The sequence below is a fragment of the Pelmatolapia mariae genome, linkage group LG16_19 (assembly GCF_036321145.2).
Source record: "Pelmatolapia mariae isolate MD_Pm_ZW linkage group LG16_19, Pm_UMD_F_2, whole genome shotgun sequence".
In the NCBI taxonomy this organism is placed as follows: Eukaryota; Metazoa; Chordata; class Actinopteri; order Cichliformes; family Cichlidae; genus Pelmatolapia; species Pelmatolapia mariae.
In genome coordinates this window covers 25,742,807-25,758,851 of record NC_086241.1, presented here as the reverse complement: position 1 = coordinate 25,758,851, position 16,045 = coordinate 25,742,807, and the positions used below count along the sequence as shown (strand labels likewise).

The 16,045-nt window shown below is 43.7% G+C and overlaps 1 protein-coding gene and 1 long non-coding RNA gene across 2 annotated transcripts; both read left to right on the top strand.

The window, feature by feature from the left end:
- Positions 1-222: 222 nt before the first annotated feature.
- LOC134644809 (uncharacterized) lies at positions 223-4,411 on the top strand. Its single transcript, XR_010096496.1, has 3 exons — positions 223-254; positions 3,231-3,306; positions 4,290-4,411. It is a non-coding gene; the product is annotated as an uncharacterized LOC134644809 (long non-coding RNA).
- Positions 4,412-4,563: 152 nt separating this feature from the next.
- On the top strand, positions 4,564-15,830 carry ankrd50l (ankyrin repeat domain 50-like). The gene is made up of 4 exons (XM_063500023.1): positions 4,564-5,100; positions 9,821-10,038; positions 10,943-14,508; positions 15,044-15,830. Exons 1-3 carry the CDS (start codon positions 4,652-4,654, stop codon positions 14,494-14,496), a joined length of 4,221 nt encoding a protein of 1,406 aa, XP_063356093.1. The 5' UTR covers positions 4,564-4,651; the 3' UTR covers positions 14,497-14,508; positions 15,044-15,830.
- The last annotated feature ends 215 nt before the right edge of the window (positions 15,831-16,045 follow it).

Genomic DNA, 16,045 nt, shown 5'->3' with positions numbered 1-16,045 from the left:
CTCTTAACTATATTTAGCATAAGTAGTAAAATCTGTTGTCCAGTCTAAATGTGTGCCCTCAAAACACACTGTTTAAGGAGTAAGGAAGGAATGACTGTCCTTGAAATGTAACGCCCAGTAGGATTAAGTTCACCTTTAAGGTGATGGTATGAAGAATTGTTGGAGACACGTGATTAAAATCCGGTGAAGTGCTGTGGGGCTGTGTGAGTGTGAGCCTCTGAGCGGCAGACGGAGAAGAGCAGCGTTCGTGGCAGGTAAGATCACGCTGAGTGCATTTACAAGTCAGATGCGGTGTCCTGCTGTACAGGAGGGAGAATTTTTTTTTCTCTATGAGCTTTGACTAAAAACAGCCTTTCCGCGAACAGATTTGTGCTATGTTTTGAATGGCGACGACTATTCCGACTGATGAAGCAGTTTGACACATTATCACGGGATATTTTTGGTCACACCTGCGGGAGAATCGTCCTGCATTTGGTGTGGAAGCAGGCACGCTGACAACCTGTGGATTCCAGCAGCGAGACAAATGCGTCCAGAGTGCGTGCAGCTGATCTGCTGTGTGCCGTGCACGCTGGGTAATTGTGGGAATTTGTGATCCGGTGATAAAGAATCGTCTGAAGGTATTTGCAGATAATGACCTTGTGACGTTGATTAACATGATTTAATAATCATTTTCAAGAAAAAATGTACATTTTTTGTTCGATTAATTGGTGACTGCAAATTGGCTATGCACACGCGAAGTGCTTGAAGTGTATAGAATAAAACACTGCATGAATTTATAGTTTTTATGAAAATGTGGCTTGTACGACCAGGAAAAAAGGCGCTGTGTAAATGCATGTGCATTACAGTAGCAGCAAACTCTGCTTCTTGCGTCTTTTGTTAAGAAATGTGGAAGGAGCGAAAGAACCGCTTCAGGAAACAGCCTTCAGCTGCCGGGAAATGGATGTCATTTATCCATCTCTCTTTTTGTGAACCCTATAGTAGCACCGATATGCACCAGTATAGTCTAATGTTCCACTGGAACTCTACTGGAGGGGCGAAACGTCATTCTGGAGAAAAATGATTCCCTCAGCTGATGTTTTGATGATGCTGCGTCTGAAGCTTTGTCCACATATCAAGGGAATTGCTTGCTGTGTGAGGATTTTTTTTTTGAAGAGGACACTGGTTGCTGTGGTGGACGTTGTAGGCTCTTCTGCACAGATGATCATCTTGCATATTTCCCACTCCGTCTTCTGCTCTTAACTTGGTCCCCACCGCAGTTATTTCATCTGTGATCTCTTTAAGTCACTTTCATGCTCTGTCTTTTCTGCATAACCTCTAGTCTCGTCCTGTATGTGCACCGCTTAACAGTAAACAGCAACATTAGAATCATATCTTACTCAATCAGCCATTTGTGTACGCAGTGTCCTGTGCATGGAGATCCTGTCATCATGGAAGAGAACACTCAAAAGTGCTCATAATGGCACAACAGAGCTACTGGTTTGCCTCACTGTTGGTTTAAGGGTTTTCCTTTAATGTACAGTTAAAATGTTATAAAATTTGTGTTTGTCTCAACCCCAAAAATCCAGTATCAATCGGTCTGGCTCCACTTTTTAATTTCTGGTACAGCAGGTAGAGTTGGGCTGTCTTTTCTTTGCCCTGTTTTAGTCATAATACAAAGCACAGCAGCTAGCTCCAATTCTGTAGTGAATGTGTCAATGTTTTTGGTGTTTTCATCAAACCTTCAGCTCCGGAGCAAATAATCACGTTGCTCAGACTTCCAAACAAATGCTGTAAGTTGTACGCACACATTTTTTTCAGTTTTCTTGTGGGAATCAGAGGGTGTAAGGAAAGGAAAAAAAAAATTCTTAATGGAATGGTGTGCAACCTCTTTGCTGGTTGCCTAGCAACTTCATTCAGTGCATTCACATGCACTTTAGGTTCACACTGCATGAGAAACCGGGTTACTGTAATTGGAGCATGGAGTTAGAGGTACCTTATTTTCTGGGTGTCTGCTTCTGGTGCCTGAAAAGTCATCTTCAGTAGTGACAGATGACTGTATTCCTAAATAATTCCAACCTCTTACAGTCTGAATAAGTTTTGATTCCGTGAATGTTTAACTTTTTCTAACTGAATACATAAATGAATAAATTAGGCGTGGTAGGGAATCTGGCTTTATTTGACTTCTACTTAGATAGCTTGCCGGTGAAGGCTTCAGCTTTGGGCTCTGCACCAGTATCTGCTCAGGCTGCATAGCAGGTCCAGGGGGCTTTGTTAGTAACCACAAGTAATGACAAGAATGTAGACAACTTCTCTGCTTGGTGCCAAGTTTGCTCATTACTGTCATCAGTGTGCTGCTAAAACAGCACATCTCTCATTCTCTAGTTGATTTTCAGTATTTGGCACTTGTCAGCCGACAGTGCAGCATATGTGTCATCCACCTATAGGAGGGTATTCCTTGCCTAAGAAAGCATACAGACTAAAAGTTGCACAGGTTAGGAACGTCGGCTGGTGGCTCTTAGCTTCCTTTGCTCTTTGAATTACGCTGTCAGCAGGCTGGCGTGCTGTCGATGATATGCACAGCAGCAGGGTCTTTCAAGTGTTAAATCACAGTCTGATCCGTCAGATTCAGCTTCCTGTAGCTGATGCTTGATTAGTCACTGACTTGAAATGAAGAACGGCGTGCACGCTCATCATCATCATCACCACGCCGAGTTTATCACAGAGGCCTGTTGCATTCTTTGTCCGAATTCTTCAAAGATCTTTATGAGAACCAGACTCATCTTTTTACTGCCTTTTCGTGATACTTTACACTTTTTTGTCCGATCAGAAGAACTTAAAGTATGTATTGGCAGTTTGCATGTAGAAGCTTTTTTTTTTCTTCTCTTCATTGTCTCATATGTGAAAAATGGATATGTGTGACATGTGCTTGCTATCATATAGGCTCAAAAATCCAACCATTCAGCTTTTCAGTGTTTGCCTCACAGCAGGAAAAATTGTGGAATGTTGTGGGACGGCTTTTAAAAACAGCAGATAACATAATCCTACATACAGGAGCTCTCAAAAGGTATTTGCAAATAAAGTGAGAGTAATGGCAGCTGCTTTTAATTGCTTTATTGCACAGAAAATAAAGAGGTTAGTGTTCCTCCAGCATATTTTTTTTCTCCAGGTTTCTCCATCATGATTGGCTACCATAAAATAGAAACTAAAAACTTGATTTGCTGATCCTCTTTTTTTGTTTGTTTTAAATGTAGGGTGTAACGCCGGTCCAGGAAATGCCAGAGTGTGTTTGACCGAAGAAGATGCCGCCCCTCTTTAGTGAAAATACAGGTAGGAGAAGTGAGTTCCTAAACGTGTAATAATTCAGAAAGGTTCAGAGGACTCTGTTTGATTTGTTTATGTTTTCCAGTTTGCATGTGCCCTCATCACACTTTAATTAAAAACCAGATTTTAATCAGCAAAGTGGAAGTCAGAAAGAGAATAGTCAAATTAGCGGTGTTGTGATTGGTGTTACTGCTAAAACGCTTCCCATAAATAACGGAAAACAAAGGATATGTCATTATATTTTCTCAGTGAGTGAGCTGTTGAATTACTTTTTTTTCTTTTGCTCTAGATCAGCAGTCAAAATATCAAACACATTCGCTTTATAATGATATAAGAAGGATAAAATGTTTGGCATTCTTGCCTAGTAAATGATTTATGACTAATTAATTAACTCAAAGTGAGTCAGAACAAAAGAAAGTGAAATTCGAGGCTCGTGTTTTGATGCCAGCAGCACAACTTACCTTCTTGACACAAAACTTTAGTGCTGTAGTCTGGCAGATACCTTTCCTACAGCTGACGGAGTGAACCTCGACCCCAGGTAACTCCTCCCACCTGTCAGCTGTAGAGTGGCTTATGATCACATGAGTCCTCCCCCTCACCACTCCTCTACCTTGGTGCTCACCCGTGCATGCCTGGACATGCTGTGCAACACTGAGAGAGGGTGGAGACAAAAAAAAACAAAACAAGAAAAACCGGAAGGCATGAGAGAGAGCGAGAGAGAGATAGGGGGGGTTGAGGGAAGGCAAAGATCCGTGGGTGTGGGAAAGGGAAAAAAAATTTTCATGCTAAAGCTGCAGTTTTGGGTCGATTCTCAAAAAAGAAGCAGGACAGAAAGTGAGAGAAGAGGGGAAACTGTGGCTGTAATTGGAGCACACGGAGGGCGACTCAGACAGGGGAGGGGGTGAGATACATGCCATTAAGTCAGCGAGAAACATGCTGTCATTGACTCATTCCTCATTTCCTTCTCCCTCTTTCTTGATATCTGACAGAGCAGCTCCATGATCCCCCACGAGAAGCATGGTGAACTGTGGCATTTCAGACTCAGCGACACAAAGATCAAGACGTTGAGAGAAAATGAAGAGGTGCACCTTTCCTGACTTAACCCTTTTCTGACTCTTTTTTTTTTTTTTTTTTTTTTTTGCCAGCCTTACACCTTGGGACCTACGGGAGAAAGACAACTAGCGATAATAATCGCCTGATGCAACACTTTCAGAAACTGACAAGCTAAAGAAATATCCAGTTATTGCCTAGAGCTGTCACACACACACCGGCTGCAGCTGTACCACAAAAAGGAGTGGAATTAGTCACTGAGTATGGGATGTGACATTCAGAGCGCTAAGTTGTCCCCTGGATGTCAGGACCCCAGGAACAAATGAGCAGCAGTGGATTTGGCAGCAGCTCCAGCTTGCTCCGGGGCCGGCGTTTTTATTGCCGGGAATGGGCCCTGGACAAGCTGCGTCGCTGCCTGGACGCCCGCTCAGGGCCCGGGCAAGCTCCGGGGGTCCTGGTAACGGGGGGACCTGGTGCCGGGAAGACAGCTCTGTGCACCGAGGTGGTGTCCCCCACCTCAAAGGCAGGGCTGGCAGTTGGGTTGGCACAGCGTTGCCTTGCGGCCCACTTCTGCCAGAGGGAGGACCAGAGCAGTACAGTGCTGTGGAGGTTCGTCCTGGGCTTGGTGGAACAGCTGAGGGCCTCTCCTCTCCTCTCTCCAGGGTACGAAGAGCTCCTCAACAGCCCATCTGTATCCTCTGCCCTGGAGCCTCTCACGTGTCAAAGAGACCCTAATGAGACCTTCAAAAGGTTTGTATCATGTTTCTTTTTCTCTTTGTTTTGGTGTCCTACAAAAAGTCAGCGCTTGAGTCCATCTTTTGAGATCAGTTTTGCTGAAACACATCAGTGGGAAATTTCCCATTTCTTCTAAATGAAAGGGAAAAGAAGTTGCCTGAAACCCATCCAGGTGCTCAGCGTGTATGTGCACGTTCAAGGGTATGGCTCATGCCCAGCTCATCACAGCAGAATTTATGTGGGGGTCTGTAAATCATGACGCTGATGATGAAAGCCGGAGCAAAGTTCCGACTTTGTGCGTGGGAAAAGCGGTTTATCAGATTCCAAAATCAATGAAAACAGGCCGACGGAGACCTGGCACTGCAGCTCGGTGCTGTTGTATAAGTGGCCTGTTTGAGTATTTAGTTTTAAATGTAGCTGTTAACAGATCGTGTATTTACAATGATGTTATCTGTTTACTGTCAACCTGCTGATGACCCATTTTGTGTTTTGTTAACATGATGATCTTAACGTTATCCAACACGGAAGCTATGAAATTCAATCCGTGACCATCCGGTTATCTGACAGCATCTAGGATTAGGGCTGGGCTGTTACTGTTTGAATCCAATTCCATGCATTGAACTCTATAACTTTTTTTGTTTGTTTTGTGGCAGAAAGTCTGAAATTTCATTTATTTTATTGCATGAAAGATTAAAGTAGTAAGCTAAACATCATTTCCAACACTTGTTGAGTTGCCAGAGTTGATATGAGCTCCTGTAATTGGGGGAAGAACTAACAGAGTTATGTAGGAGCCAGGTGTTGTGGACATCTCCCAAAGCCACCTTACCTTCGACCTTTTACTTGGATGGACTCGGCTTGGGTTTGAATACACGGGTTTCCAGTGTTAGCACATGTTGCAAAGCTCCCTTTTCATTGTTTGCAGTTCGGTGAAGCTGAAGTTTTTCCCACATCTCCACTTAAGATCATTGAGCTCAAAAACAGAAGTGCCTGTCTGGTCTGTCTTCTGAGAGAGGACCACCCTAAAAATCATGATCCAGTAGATAAAAAGTGAGCTGAATAAAAGCTGCTGTCATAAAGTAATGTGCATGTAAAGAGTGAAGCTGCCTCACTCTCAAAACAAAAACAGAGTAAAGCACGAGCAGCTGTTCATGTTGTGGGAAAATGCTCCAGCAGAGCTTAAAGGTTATCTTTATTTTTGTCTAAATAAAGGTGGCTTTCTGCAGGTGTTTAGACTCTCAGCAGGCAGTTAACTGCCTCAGAGCCTGTACATGTAAAAGCTGCAGTGAGCGGCAAACAGAAGCCGGGACAGTCGCAGGAAAAGTGTGCAGCAGCCATTCTTCCTCGTCTTATATTTATGTCTCCCCCCTCATAATGCCGCCCATTCACAACACACAATGGGGCCTCCAGTGAATGAACGCTGCAGTGTTATTTACAACATAACATCCTTTCAGAGACGGAGGGGGGAGGGAGGGAATTGAGGGGGACAAAGAGGTGAAAAAATGCCTCCGGCTCCCCGGTGACCGTCTCGGCACCAGTCAGTGAGGTCGCTCTCCTCTCTGAGACTTTGACACTTTGCCGGTGTGTTTGCTTTGCGGTGAGTCGGAGCGCTTCTGCACTGCTCCTCTGTTTGCTCTCCTCTGGTGTGAAGTGCTGAGCTGAATTCCACATTCCCCTCAGACTGGCTCGCAGCCAGCAGCTGTTTGTGTTGGGGGGCTCTTTTGAGAGAAGGTGGCTGCGGGTGAAGCTCCACTGTGTCAGGACACCCATGGACAAATTGAAGAAACGTGGATTTGAATTGGCAGTGAAAGAGAAGGAAAATAAGCCTGTGTGTAGTGCAGTGCTCCCTCTGTCTGGGTCTGTTCGCTAAACTGGTCTCTTATATTGATTTTAATCCGAGCCATAGAAACAACTGTTCAATACTGGGTCGTTCCCAAGATGGGAAAATGTATCATTTCAGACATACGAGCTGACAGGTCACTCAGTCACTGGACACTTGTGGCTATGCTAGCTTCTTGGGAGACACATAATCTGATGACAAACTGCCGCTGGACTTCCCATGACAGCAGTAATGATAGGTCACAGCAGGACAAATGGGCGGCTTGTAGTGAGGCTCTTTCTAAGTAAGCTCAGTATGAGGTAGTGAATTGTGTTGAACATCTTTCATATCAGTTCGAGTAAAGCCACCATACTTTAAAGTGCACATAGCATTGGCTGCAATGTCCTGTGTGTGTAAGAAAATATATTAAAAGTATACAATACAAATACAGTTGTCTCTACAGGATTTATTCAACTAGATCACCCATGTTAAATGACTGTGTCACCTGAATGAAGCGAAAACCCAATGAAAGAATTACCCTTCCTCCTCCTCACATCAGAGTGTTGGCCCGCTGAGGGAGTGTTGTTTTAATCAGATAACTAAAAGCACGCAGTGGTATGATAAGCTTGTCATAACCTAGCTGAAATCGTCACTCAGAGCAGGGTGTCGTTCTTCTTTTTACTGCGTGATATACTTGATAATAAAGGTCGAGTCTATTATCTGGTTAGCTAAGTCTTGAAATATTAGTGACCTCAAGACATTGCAAAAGACCTTTTGTAAGCAGCTTTGATGATTCATCAAATAAAGCCACAATCTCACAAAACTAGCAGTGGCCGCTCCCAGCCTATCAAATCTGAGGATTTGCTTCCTTTTATTAATTTAAACCCTACTCACAAAAAGCTAATTAATTTCAAAATAACAGATACATTAACTGATCATATAAACTTGGGAACTGTTTGGGGTATGGTGCCATTTGTTTCAGAACATGCATATAATCCTGTTTGTTTTAGTGTCTCATCCATGCATGAGATAACTATTAGGCCTATCGCTTGCCAAAGTCTAATCGTTATAGAGATGACTAATTTTTATATATATATATATTTTTTAAAGTGGTGAAACTTCTCCTCCCACTCCTTATTATGTACATATGAATCCAGAGCTTATTAATTCTTGACCCCTGAGTGTGAGCAGTTAGTGACCCAGCTTACTTTAGATTGTTTAAGTCTTAGTGAAACTCTTTTTAGGTAGTTTTTTTTTTTTTTTTTTAATATAATGTTGAATATGTGACATTATTTTGAGATTAAAGTTTTTCTCCTCTTGACTTTTTACTTCTAAAACAAACAAACAAAAAAAGGCAACAACTGTTAAATCCATTAGATGAAAACCTGTTTGTCCTCTAATGGTACCTGGACCTTGTGGTCATTTTTAAACACAGACATTAACACTAATGACAGCTCACATACAAACCCACACCCTGTGTTTGTTGCAGGATAAGGCATTTTTGCCAGCTGTAAAGCTCTTCTGAAAACTAGCGCTGTGCAATACTGCAAATCGTGGCATCGATCGGATACCAAGTAATTCCAAGTAGTGTTGCAGATAATAGCGCTGATGCTTTAAATTTATATAGGCAGCTTATGAGCTTATGTAGGGAAGAGCAGTGTGTCATGACCTATGAGGTGAATTTTAAGCACCTTTAGGCGACTGTTGTTGTGATTTGTTGCTATAAAAATAAAACTGAATTAAATAATCATATATTTGCAAATTCTGAACACATTTTATAACAACTAAATCACCGGACTACATGCTGAACTTGGATGGAAACAAAGTATTGATCCTCTTGTGCTAGTATCAATCTGATACCAATACCAGTACTGGCATTGATTCGATATTGGTATTGTACTATCGATATTTTGAAATTTGAATGATCCCTCTAGGGGTGTCACTTTTTCCCAGGTGAGAAGCTTTGCTATAATACTGCTGCTGACCTGCACCCATGACACGGAAGTGCAGCTTCTCCAAACGTTTTTTTTTCTTTTTTCTCCTGCACCACTGTGATTGGACATCAATCACAACAGAAGTGTTGTGTTTGCTGTGCATCCATAATAATTATTATTATTATTATTATGTGAAAAGAATTGCCAGTTTGATAGAGAGTGTGTGTGAGAGAGAGACCAGGGTGGAGCTGGAAATTCACATGTTCCATTAACCTGAGTCACCATCGGATCACAGAAGGTTTGGGTGCTGACCGCAGTGATTAAAAGGCAATGACGCCGCTATTTTAGCTTTAGCCGAGTTTGTAATTGTTTTATGGTTTTGCAACTTGTTCCGGTGTTTAATGAAAGTGTGGGTGTGGGGCTAAATTGCTGTTTAGTTCTCTTGATTACAGTTTGATATCTGTGTTAACAGGTTAACATGAGAGTCGGCTTTAATTTTACTGCAGAAGCATCTGATAGCAGTTGTCCTGGTTGACTCTTGTTTACCCACTTGTAGTTTGGATTTGACCTAAATTATTGTGAAAGTGTAAATGTAATTGCTTAGTTTGCCTGACATTTGCTTACTTTTTTTTTATTGAGTTCTTTTTCAAAGGCTGAATGAAACTGATTATGACTCCAGTACTACTGAAGATTCAACATATGCAAAACAATGAAAAAACCTCCATAAAATGCAGTAAAAAACTAAACTAAACTCCACACTTTAAATAAAGATGCCTGAAGTCGCAGCAAAGTCTGACTGTCACTCCCAGTGACTCACACTGACAATGTGCAAAAGATCTAATCTGCTTTGTTGGCACAAACGAGTGTTCGCAATGTTACTTTTCTTTTTCAACTCTATTATCAACCCACGAATCCTGCTGTTATTACATTGTCTTAAGTGTAATGTCTTGCACTGTGTGTCTGCCTCTTCCTCGCATGTCCTTAGAGCAGTGTTGGAACCCCTGTCGGACCTTCCTCCTCCTGCCCAGACTCTGATGGTGGTTATAGACTCTCTGGACGTAGAATATGGACCAAGGGAAGGAGTTAGGAAGAGTGGCTCCATTGCAGAGCTTTTAGCCTCCAGTCAACACCTGCTGCCCAGCTGGTTGCTGCTCGTCTGTTCGGTCCGCCGCCAAAACAAGGCCCTGTGCAAGATGTTCTCAAGTATGTACATACTTCTCTTATAAGATTATGCAATATATTACAAGATTGTAAATGCGATCAGTTACATGTGAACGCAAGATGACATATGGGTTGGTTAGGGGGTGGCTATGATTGTGCAGTGAAATCACTATTTTGTCATCTAAAAATGCACTGACGAACACTGATCAAGTAGTTTAATTGGCTGTTCACTGCAATACAGTAAACAAACAACAATTTTCAAAATTTCTATTGAGGTGCTACTTAGGTCTGTGAAGGTTGTCAGTCATCCAGCTCATCGTAGAAGCTCGGAAAGAAAAGCCTCTGGACTTTTTTAAGTTGCTTGAAGATGTTTCACCTCTCATCCGAGAAGCTTCTTCAGTTCTAGGGTCAAACGGTGGAGAGTCCCAGATTTAAGTCCTGTGGGAGTGTCCCCCCCAAGAGAGACAATGGTTCCCCCTAATGCTCCTCTACCTAATCACACGAGCCAAGGTGTGAAGACAGGTGTAGGTCACAATCAGGTGAAACGTGAAACGTCTTCAGCAACTTAAAGAAGTCCAGACGCTTTTCTTTCCAAGCTCCTTAGACCAGGTGCTACTTAGCTTAGCACCTCAGGCAACACCCTAACGTGGTTTTATTTCTACACCTGCTAAGCACATTCTCCATTTTGCCACATTAAAAGTGGAACTTTATACCAAATCATCCAGGACTTAGATAAATTGTTAGCTGGAGGTCTACCATTACACTAGAACAACCTGGTATAGAGTTTTCAAAATAAGAAGCAAAAAAAACAAAGCATCACATAAGACTGAAAAAATGCAAAACCTAAAAAAAAATGTAGATAGAATCCATGAGGAATATAAAAAACTTTATTGAAGATTAAAAAAAACAAACAATAAAACCCCCAACTGTCCTATCTGTATTGTAGGTTTTCGTAAACTCTGTCTGGATGATCTGCGGAAGCCTCCAGCAGTCCGTGACATACAGCAGTACATCCTCTGTCGTCTGGATGAAGAAGCAGCGCTTCGTCGACAGCTCACCCCTGATACCGCTGATATGCTGAATCTTCTGCACATCAAAAGTGGCGGCTGCTTTCTTTTTCTTCAGCGTGTTCTGGACGGTGTGGCAGCTTCGCTGGTGGGTCTGCGAGAGATCCGGGACATCCCCGGGACTCTCAACGGACTCTACCTTTGGCTGTGCCAGAGATTGTTCCCCCGTGGGCGCTTCATCTACGTAAGGCCTCTCCTCAATGCCCTCTTGGCTGCCCCGAGGCCCCTAACACCCCAGCAGCTATTCACGGCAGTCTGGACTCAGGACACCTTATTAAGTCTTCAGGACTTTGAGAACAAACTCCAAACCCTCTCTGCGCTCCTAATCGATGGACCCGGAGGCACCAAACTACTTTTTCATGCAAGCTTTACAGAGTGGCTGACAGATGTTAAGTACTGCACACAGAAATATCTGTGTAGCAGAACAGAAGGTCATAGCATGCTTGCATCATCTCTGACTCTACAGGGACCTAACCTTGACGTTGAGGAAACTTGCCAGCTAGCCACACACTTAATTTGCTCAGGGCACCATAAAGATAAACCTGCATTTTTGGCACTGTGGATGCTGTGGGCAGGTGTACGTGCTCTTAACCCCACCTGCAGTAAAGCACTTGCCACATCCTTAGCTCAGCTTCCTGTTTTAGTGAGTCAGGATGTTGCTCAGTTGCTGATGAGAAGTGGACTCGTCTCTCCAACCTTTTTTTCTGGAGCAGACTCAAGTGATGCAATGCATAGTGTAGGTAAAGAAGGAATTAGTGTGCAACAGACACTTGAAAGGGAGACGTCTATAAAGAACCTGCTTGCCAGTGGCATGTCTGTAAACCAGCCTGGTTCTACAGATGGACAGACTCTGCTTGCTAGTGCAGCCCACGAGGGTTCTGCAAATTTAGCTAAACTTCTCCTCTCACATGGCTCTGATCCACTGATCAGTGATCATCAGGGTCAAACGCCACTGACTTTAGCCTCCAGGCAGGGTCATGTCAAAGTGTTGTCTGAACTCCTGGAATGGGCCAAGAGCCAGGACCAAAAAACTGCAGTACAGATGATGGAGCATGTTGACAATGAAGGATGGACAGCGTTGCGCTCTGCAGCTTGGGGTGGACACGCTGATGCTGTCCATCTACTGCTGGATGCAGGAGCAGATGTAGATGGATGTGACAGCGAGGGCCGAACTGCTCTCAGAGCTGCTGCATGGGGCGGTCATGATGAAATTGTTCTCACACTACTGGACTATGGGGCTCAAGTTGACAAAGCTGATAGCAAGGACCGCACGCCACTTATCGCAGCTGCCTATATGGGACATCATGAAGCAGTGGCAATATTGTTGGACCACAATGCACGAGTTGATTTGGCTGATGGAGATGGACGCACTGCTCTGTCAGTTGCAGCTCTCTGTGTCCCTACAGCAGCAGGGGTCAAAGGTTTTGGAGAGGTAGCAAGTCTGTTACTGGAGCGTGGAGCAGATCCAGGGCACAGAGACCATGATGGAATGACACCGCTTCTTCTTGCATCCTATGAGGGCCATGAAGATGTAGTCGAGCTTTTGTTAGAAGCTGGTGCTGACGTAGATGAAACTGCTGGACCTGACGGCAGTGTGCCTGCTGCTGCTGCTGTTACTCCCCTCCTGGCAGCAGCAGCAATGGGACACATGAAGACCGTGTCACGGCTGCTTTTCTGGGGAGCGGCTGTGGATGCCATTGATTGTGAAGGCAGGACGGCACTATGTCTAGCAGCAGCCAGAGGGAGCGTAGAGGTTGTCCGTACATTGCTGGACCGAGGCCTGGATGAGAACCATAAAGATGATCTTGGCTGGACTCCATTGCACGCTGCTGCGTGTGAAGGACATCGTGCAGTTTGTGCCATTTTGACAGAAGAAGGCAGCATGGCACGAGTTGGAGAGATGGACATCGAGGGACGCACTCCCCTTATATTAGCTGCCCAAGAAGGCCATTGGAGCACTGCCAAACTTCTATTAGACAGACGGTCTCCCATTGACCACAGGGCCTATGATGGGCATTCTGCCTTGAGTGCTGCCCTCCTGGAGGGCCATGTTGATGTTGCAGAGCTGCTTATGAAACGAGGGGCTGATACTGATGTCCGGGATGCAGAAGGGCGTCCTTTGCTCTACCTCCTAGTATTGGAGGGTCGCCTTGATATGGCTACTCTCCTAATTGAGAAAGGGGGTGTTCCTCTGGAGTCCAGAGACTCTGAAGGCCGTACAGCGCTTCATGTGGCTTCCTGGCAAGGATTTGTAGAGATTGTAGACCTACTTTTAAGACACGGGGCGAATCCCAATGCACAAGATGCAGAGGGGAGACCACCAATACATTCAGTGGCTTGGACAGGACACGCTAAAGTAGGACATCACCTCCTAGAAGCCAGTGGCATCAATATAAACCTTGCTTGCTATCAGGGGGCAACAGCTCTGAGCATCGCTGCCCAGGAGGGACATGCTAACATCGTTGCAATGCTTCTAGAAAGAGGCTCAAATCCCAATCACATGGATAAATATGGCCGCAGTCCGGTTAAAGTGGCTGGGAAACATGGACACTATAACATTGTCAGGATGTTGGAGAGCTATGGAGCCAAGCCATATCTAGGTGTGTTGCCTAACTCTAGTACTGTATCCCCTTTAAAATCCAATATGATTCCATCTTTAGGAATCTCAGAAAGTAGTGGAGGTGAAGTAACTGCTGCGACCTCATCGTCCTCGGTTTCTTCTCCAGGTTCCACTGCAGAACGATTCCACTCCATGCAGAGCTCCCAAACCTCATCGACCTGCCACTCACTGGCCACGGTGCAGACGGTGCCAGCTGACAGCCTCAGCTTTATACAGCAGATCCAACAGCACTCACTGCCCCGCAGTCGTAGCCGTAATTCCACCCTCCCTCCACCAGGGGGCTCGGGCATAGGCAGTCTCCACGGAAGCAGTAAGAGGCAACCCAAAGGCAGCCCTCCCCCTACTGTGTGCACAGTCACTGCCATGGTGCATAATTACGAATTGCCTCAGAAAGGCCTATCATCTGGACTTGAATATCATGACAAAATAAACAAACAAAGCTCAAATTTAATAAAAACAGAGAGGACTAATTACACAGGTGGTAAATGGAACTCCGTAATGGCTTCACTTGGGATAATGCCAGGACAGGACCAACCGCTAGGTGCTAAAAACCGAGAGAACGCTCCTCTCGGATACCCGTACAGGCTTCAGAGCCCTCTTCAAGAGGAAACTTGGGATTCTAAACCCCAGAAGAACATTTTGTCACCGGTTTGCTACAGCTTTTCCCCCGTCCCACCTTGTAGTGCCTTGCCAGATGATGTAATGGTCACTATGACAACCACAGACCCACAGCTTAATCTCAAACGGGCCATCAAACTGCAGTTTGAGGGTCCCACCAGTGTAGCCTTACACAAGAGAGAGACGCCTCTGTGACTGGGTACACAAGTAAGTTGCCTAAGTTAGCACTGACTAGATTTTCTTCACAACCTTTTTACTGTACTGTGGCTCAGTGATGTAAATAATTCAACTGTCAGCAGCAAAAATGTAAACATAGTAACTTTGTCAAACCAAATTCCTAAATCCATTTTAGTTCAAGGGTTTCCAGTGAGAATAAAATTGACAGGATCAAGTCTTTGATAGGTGACTTGGTTAATTACATAAATTACATGGTGAGATTGGTGAGACTGTTATTTTGAAGTCCATTTATCAATCTATTTTCTTATTTAATTCAGGATTGTAGGGGTCCTGGAGCCTATCCCAGCTGTTACTGGGCGGGAGGTCGAGCACACCTTGGACAGTTTAACAGTTGATCACTGAGCTAACAGACAGCCAGAGACAGACAGCCATTCATACCCAGATTCAAAAGTTTAAAAATTACTAATTGATCTAAAGTAATTAAGTGGAGAGAACCAACATAGGCACAGCACTTATTTCCCCTTTCTTTTTTATTCAAATGCTAATGATTTTATCTTTCTTTTAGGTGGAGTAGGACATTTTATGTTCAAGGAGATGGCAGTTTTTTTTGGCAGTGATTCACTGGGTTCAAATGAGAGGAAATCATTCCTTTTTTCAGCATCCTTTCAGAAAACCAGAGGAAGAAGAGACTGAATGACATTAAAGCCTTTTTTTCTTTTTTGTTTTACCTGTTGTGTGGGAGGAGCAGAGCACATCCTTACAGACAAAATCATGCAGATATTTAGTATAAAGCATGACTTGGATGTTATTTTTCTATGATAGCATACTTTTGATCGGCACCAGTCTGACAAAAATACCTTTTTACTATTTTATTTTAATTTATTTTACCCTGTAGAGCCATTATAGAGTAATGGTTGAGTTTTTTTTGTTTGTTTGTTTGTGTTTTTTTTTTTTTTTTTAAACAGTCATGTTCAAGAGCTTTAAGCTTGTGGCCTTGACCTTTTAGGGAAGCCTTTGGTATTTGCTATAAACTGGCCTACATCCCCCATAGTTGTTCCATAGCTGTCAACCAAAAATAATTTTCAGAAAAACAAGCCTACCAGAGCCTGACCTACTGCTGGTTTATGATACAGTGCTAACTCTAAAACGCCGCCAAGTTTGCAGAATGCAACTTGGCTCACTGACAGTGTGTCTGTGAGCAGGCAGGAAGGAAAATGAAAACTGGACAATAAAAACTGAGGGTGGATGTGGGAGGGCTGTTAATTCCAAACGTGTATGTGGCCTAAAATTTTTTGTTTTTATTTCTTTTTTTTTTAATTTCATCAATATTTAATTACATAAATTAAAATGGCAAGTGGTGCTATAAAATGTTCCACCCTTGTTCTGTGTGGTTCTTCGTGTGTTTTATACTTTTACTGTAGCTGCATTTCAAGCACTTTTGCAGCTAAATGTCACGGATGGCTTCTGATGTGGTTGCATCGTGCAGAGATGAAAGTTTGGCTGCGGGCTGATGCTGGCCACCTGGGATTATGAAACCAAATGATTTTGGACACACTTGAAACTGTAG